This window comes from Mastomys coucha, unplaced genomic scaffold, assembly GCF_008632895.1.
Source record: "Mastomys coucha isolate ucsf_1 unplaced genomic scaffold, UCSF_Mcou_1 pScaffold7, whole genome shotgun sequence".
Lineage (NCBI taxonomy): Eukaryota > Metazoa > Chordata > Mammalia > Rodentia > Muridae > Mastomys > Mastomys coucha.
Window position 1 is genome coordinate 9,348,026 of NW_022196913.1, and position 6,773 is coordinate 9,354,798.

General features: G+C 39.1%; 1 protein-coding gene across 1 annotated transcript in view; it reads left to right on the plus strand.

The window, feature by feature from the left end:
- LOC116081731 (aldo-keto reductase family 1 member C15) overlaps positions 1–6,773 on the plus strand; it is a 64,226-nt gene that overhangs the window by 55,085 nt on the left and 2,368 nt on the right. The window contains exons 8-9 of the mRNA XM_031358377.1: positions 1,082–1,247; positions 5,562–5,644. Coding sequence (XP_031214237.1) covers positions 1,082–1,247; positions 5,562–5,644 — 249 coding nt within the window. The remainder of the gene's footprint in view (positions 1–1,081; positions 1,248–5,561; positions 5,645–6,773) is intronic.

Below are 6,773 nucleotides of genomic sequence, written 5' to 3' on the forward strand. Positions count from 1 at the left end.
GTTTTGGTTATTCTACAGAAATCCTGTGCTTTTGCATGAGGGGCATGGTTTGAAATAGGGTCATGCAATGTAGAGCAGGCTGGCATCAAGCTCATGGATGGAAACTTTTGTCTTAATCTCCTAAGTGCTGGAATTCCAGACATGTGCCACCATCTCTATCTGGAATTCACATATCTGTGCTTTTGTGGCCAGTGTGATCACAAGTGCCCATAATGTATTAAATTTTATAGCAATTTCCATGTCTTACTGCCTGTTAATTTTGTTTCCCATACTTTCAGTTAGTAACTAATGGTGGCTTGAAGTTATCAAAGGGAAAATTCTAGAGATAAGCACTTTTTAACTTGAAGTTGCCTATTATTCTGAGTGTCCTTACCAGTGATACTCCATGCTCGCTAGCCACTTGTCACCTGTCTGCTTTATTGGCACAACAGTCCTAGCATGGCAGGGCTTGCACTCAGTTGACCATTATTTTACTTATAGAGGCTCAAAAGCACGGGGATAGTGGTGTTTGCAGTCTGGAGAGGGCAAAGAGAAGCACTTGCTTCATACAAGAATGGGAAGAGAAAAATGTGTGCACGGAAGTTACAAAAATCCATGCTAAGAATGAATCTCCCATCCCTGAAACGGCCAAGAAGGGAAAGGAAGTTCAAGGTAGCTTTGTTATACCACCAAGTGTAAGGTGCACTTGTTGAAGCTGGAGAAGGTAGCACTTCATGTTTGGATGATTAGTGCACATTGGGGTTAATGTTATTCCAGGTCCCCTGAAGGCAGCAGGGAGTGTCTGTATTTCTGCAATATTCCATTGCATAGACACAAGATCCTATCCAGTGTTTCATCTATCGGTGGGCAACTTAGTTGTTTACAGTTGCTACAATAAAAAGCAGATCTCTATGAATATTCACCAGGCGTCCCTATGAGAATTCACAAGGTTCTGCTCTAACTATACAGGATTGTATTTAAGGTAGTCAGTGGTCTGGGAATATGGGTAAGGAGGAGGGGCAACCTATTTCAGATTTTTTCATCTTTCTGTATGTGTGTGTGTGTGTGTGTGTGTGTGTGTGTTTTCTTTTCTTTTCTTTAGGATCAGCAGTGATAGCCCATACCTCCTGGAGGATCCTGTCTTAATGACCATTGCAAAGAAACACAATCGAACTCCTGGCCAGGTTGCCCTGCGCTACCAGCTGCAGAGGGGTGTGGTGGTTCTGGCCAAGAGCTTTAATGAGAAGAGAATTAAAGAGAACTTCCAGGTAAAAGCCTAAGACTATCTCTCCAGAATGAGACATGGAGGTATTTCCCCTCAAATGGGAGTACCTGCCATTCATTCATCCCAGTGAATGGCTTCTGTGTGCCACAGACACAGCTTGAAAAGACAATAGAGAAAGTACTGGGCAAAAGATTGGATTTTGTTGCCTCTACAATAGGTTTTGCCTTTTACAAGTTTTTTAACAAGGTGCATTTCAACTCCATTACTCATTTGGTTATGGGAGTTTTTTTCAGATGGTAGAAAGCTAATCTGAAATACCTCCACTTCCTTCCTTCACATTCATTGTTTTACAAATCCCTGTTTGTATTAAGGACAACAAGTTGGATTAAGATTAAGTCTAAGTAGGATCGCTGGTTGGTTAAACCACTGGAATATTCCCATGCATTTTATTTATTTTTTTATTTTTATTTATTTTTTTTTGTTTTTTCGAGACAGAGTTTCTCTGTGTAGCCCTGGCTGTCCTGGAACTCACTTTGTAGACCAGGCTGGCTTGGAACTCTGAAATCCACCTGCCTCTGCCTCCCAAGTGCTGGGATTAAAGGCGTGCGCCACCACTGCCTGGCCTTCCAATGCATTTTAATTTTTAAATTTTATTTATTTATTTATTTATTTATTTATTTATTTAAACTCCATAGTACTGGGCATGGCTCTGTGTGAGTTTTTTATTAACTTACAATTATGTAGTTATATGTCATTGTCCTTTCTGGAGTATGGAATGCTACATGTAGCCACTTTCACTGTTATCATTGGTGTTTCTCTTGGGAGGAAAGTCTAGATAAATCTAAAGACTGACTACAGAAAGAAATCAATTATTTAAGCTATTGTTTAAATGCTTTCTCATGGTGCACTAGCTAGAACTCTGATACCAATGAATGTTTTTTAATTTATTTTGTTTTTAATTTTGTAAAATTAAAAAAAATATCATTTAATTTAGTTTCTGTATATGTGTGTGTTTGAAGGCAAGCTCATCAGCACACAGTGGGTGGTCAGAGTTTTGTTCCTCTCCTTTTACCATGGGGATCTCAGGGGTGTATAAGGGTGGCAGCAAACGTCATTACCTGCAGCTGGTATCAATGAGAAATATTCACCATAGATTCAAGTATTTGAACTGTTTTAAAATGACAGCTAAAAATTTCATCATGAGTACTATATTTATAAAAGGTAAGTGTCTTTGTTAGGGTTTTACTGCTTTGAACAGATACCATGACCAGTACAAATCTTATAAAGGACAATATTTAATTGGGGCTGGCTTATAGGTTCAGTGGTTCAGTCCATTATCATCAAGGCAGGAGCTTGGCAGCATCCAGGCAGGCATGGTGCAGGAGGAGCTAAGAGTTTTCTGCATCTTCATCTGAAGGCTGCTAGCAGAAGACTGGCTTCTAGGCAGCTAGCATGAGGGTTTTAAAACCTACACCCAATGATGCACCTACTCCAACAAGGCCACACCCTTTAATAGTGCCACTCCCTGGGCCTAGCATATACAAACCATCATAGTAAGCATTTGGAACAGTTTATTAAAAATATTGTGGCTGCTGGTTAAATTTATTCTTATGAATGAATTTGATACATGAGTATACATTTTCTTGTTAAATCATTCAGAAAAAATAATTTTATTTTAAAATTTAACAACATGTTAATAGATGACTTTATGGCAGCCTTATTACTTAAAGAATACATTTTAAGATAGATTCCTGGTAAATAGATGAATGGACAGTGTCTTGGTTTCTTTTTCTGTTGCTGTGATAAAATGCCTTGACAAAAGCAGTTCTAGGAAAAAGGGGTTACTCTGAATCACTGTTCAAGGGGACAGTCTATCATGGTAGGAGAATCTTAGTGGCAGGAGCACAAGGGAACTGGTCATATTGTATTTGCAGTTAAAAAGTAGACAAGGTTGAATACAACTCAGGTCTTCTTCTGCAGCTTTATGCAGTCCAAGAATGCCCTTCCTAGGGAATGATCCTAACCACAACTAAGATTAGTCTTCTCATATCAATTAATATAATTCCACAGGGCCATGACCCAATATCAATCTCACAGATGTTTCTAGATTTTGTCAAGTTAAAAATTATCATTAACCATCACTGATACTTTTAACAGACAAATTAATAGATAGCTATATATTTAATTTTCACACACACACGCACACACACACACACACACACACACACACACACACACACACACTACTTGATGCCAGTTAGGGCTACTGAAATTCTCTCCCAAATTAACAAAATCACCTATTATATGTAGTATGTAGGTAGACAGATGGATGGGACCCTGTAGGGTTTTTGTTAGTTTTTGATGTGAATGTATGTGGTGTATGTGTTTCTGTTTATGTACTGTAGTGTGTATTCTCTTTACTCTCTGCTTTATTGTCTTGAGAGAGGCTCTCTCACTGAAGCTGGGTGTAGGCTGACAGGAAGCAAGCTTGAGTAGTCCTGCTGTCTCCTCCACCCTACAGTACTGGGGATAGAGGCAGTCATGGCTTACTTTTTGTATTGGTGCTAAAGATTTGAACTCAGGTGCTCCTGCTCATGCACCAAGCTATGACTAGATCCTAAGCTATGACTACATCCTAAGTATGACTACATTCTAAGCAATGACTACATCCAAAGATCTTGAATTTTTGTTGGATTTTTTCCCCTGAAGAGGTAATGAACTTAACATATTTTGCCAAAGATCTTTTCTTTTCTGTTCTTTTTAAAAACAGATTTATTTATTTATTTATTTATTTATTTATTTATTTATTTATTTAATATGAGTTATACATACGGAAGAAGGCACTGGATCCCATTACAGATGGTTGGGAGCCACCATGTGGTTGCTGGGCAATACTCTTAACCACTGAAGAAATTCTCCAGCCCATATCTCTGCTTTTCTATTAAACACTTTCATTGGGAACTCCATGTTATCAAATACAAACGAGGATGGATTTGAGCAAAATAGTCTCAAGGTAGTCTTGCTCAAATGGGAGAAAATGATTAATAGAGGATCTATTAACTCCATGATAATCAGAAAGGTTCTTTTGATAAGAAAGAACGGATATAGATAATGTTTGAGAATTATGAGGTAATCAAGTAATATGATTGACAATTTATCAGGGGATGATTTTTCTTCAACTCAGTCAAGCCATGGCAAGGAGTTATACTAAGCCCTGTGATTGGGTTCTGTTCAAAGCTGTATCAAACTCCAGGGTGGTGAAGGAAAAAAATTTCAGCAAATTTTGGTGAAGCTAAATCTAGTATTTAATCCAGATATGAAAATATATCCAGGAGTCCTTTTCTTGCCTTAGGAAGATTTGCAATTGATGAGTTGTTCTTTTGTGAAGTGGATCAGGGTAGAAAAGGAAAGGAGCCAAATGTTCTCAGATGCAGACCATCTGGAAGCCAATGGTGACAGAAATGCCTCTCTCTCTCTCTCTCTCTCTCTCTCTCTCTCTCTCTCTCTCTCTCTCTCTCCCTTTCTCTCCCTCTCTCTCCCTCTCTCTCTCTTTGAGACAGGGTTTCTCTGTGTAGCTCTGGCTCTCTTGGAACTCGCTCGGTAGACCAGGCTGGCCTTGAACTCACAAATCTGCCTGCCTCTGCCTCCCAAGGGATTAAAGGCATGAGCCACCACTGCCCGGTTCAGAAATGTTTCTCTTAAAGCCACCTTTGTTGCATCCCTTTATATTCCCAAATAGAATTCAACTTTAGTTGTTTGTTTATTTCTTTATTTGTTTGTTGAGGTTTGGTCTTTTGCTTTATATTGTAATAGTAAGTGTGGGTCCCTTAAGACCTTGCCCAGATACAAGAGAGTCTGCAGTAGACCCTACTGAGTTATGTGACTTTGCCCCAAAGTTGTTTCTGATTGGTGAATAAAGGTGCCAACAGCCAATAGCTGAAAAGAAGAGGCACAGGTTGGGTTAGGATTCCTGGGGCTTGGGGTTTGGAGGAGAACCACAACGAGAAGGTGAATGGAGGAGAAATTGCCATGGGTTAGGTGAGTTCATGAAAATGTGGCCCTGAGGTCTGGCCAATTGGAGTTAAGAGAACCAAGATGAAACATAGTAAGTAATAACTTGGGATTATTGATAGGATAATAGATTTTAATACCATAGAGGGTAGATATCTGCCAAGCTTTAGTACTAATCAAGGCTTATTGTAAATCATAAAAGTTGTACATCTTTTATCAGGGAACTGAATGATCAAAGGCAGGGTAGAAACTCTGCATTGGGATTAAAATTTTCTACAATATTTATTTATTTATTTATTTATTTATTTATTTATTTATTTATTTATGACTTGCTCTTTCTTTCTAGGTGTTTGACTTTGAACTGACCTCAGAGGACATGAAAGCAATTGACAGCCTCAACAGAAATTTTCGATATTCTAAAATGTCATTGTAAGTGACTCCTCTAGACCATTTTATAGGTTGTTTGCATTTTGTAACATACAGGTGAGTTTTAAAAATGGTCTGTATGATCCATAGAGTGGTCAATGTAGCTAAATGTTTGGTTTTGAATGGGTGAGTTTATTACATATACAGCAAGTCAAAGTAAAAGAATAAATAGTGATAGATAGTAAACATGATTGAATCATGCACTCTAAATATCCAGAAGCTTATTGAGAGAATGCTTTTAAAGCAACCAGCCTGAGTTCTCCATATAGAAGGTCCTAAGCAAAGCACTCACGTAAGGCCTCTAGACAACAGGGTAAATTAGTAATAAGAAGGTAACGTTATTAAAATGGAGCCTTACAAACATCCAGCAAAAACCACCTGGGAATTGAAGGCAGTCAACTAGAGTTCCTAATAGAGAGTCCTGACTGGAGGAGAGTGGCCAACTCCCTTGGATGAGTATTCCTACTACAACAAATGGTCAAAGACAGAGACTGAATTATCAAAATGGGTGCTCACAACATCCAGCAGAAACCAACTGGGGAATATCAAGATCCACCAGTGATTGGTGGTGAGGAATTAAAGTCAAATTCAAGACTCAATAGGACCAGGAGACTCCAGGCTCTGCTGCTTAACATTCTCTGAAACTTTTTTCTGGATAGCTCAGAGTCCAAAGCAGGGAGTGAGAAACAATGAAAACCATTCAGAGAATTTCTCATGCCTAGATGAACTCTGGAGACAGAAGGTCTCTTGGCCGGATGGGGGCTGTTTGCATAGAGTCCTTGAGTTCTCTGAGTAGCACAGCTGAGGATGGGAGGGGACATATCTTGCCCTTGGCATTCTTTGGCAGGTGCAGGCATTCTTCCCTTGGGAGTAAACAAAGTTCTATGGGAACTGGAGTTCACATAGCATGACAGTATGTGAAAGCCTATTATGTGCAGGTCACAGGGGAAGCTGAGGTAGTTCCCATGGCTGAGTTGGCTTCTGTTTCCCATTACAGGCACTTTTGAATTATGGAAACCTGTAGCTGTCCCTAAAGGCATGATGTGTTCACTCTTGGGTTCTTTCATTGCTTTCTTCTTCTTCTTCTTCTTCTTCTTCTTCTTCTTCTTCTTCTTCTTCTTCTTCTTCTTCT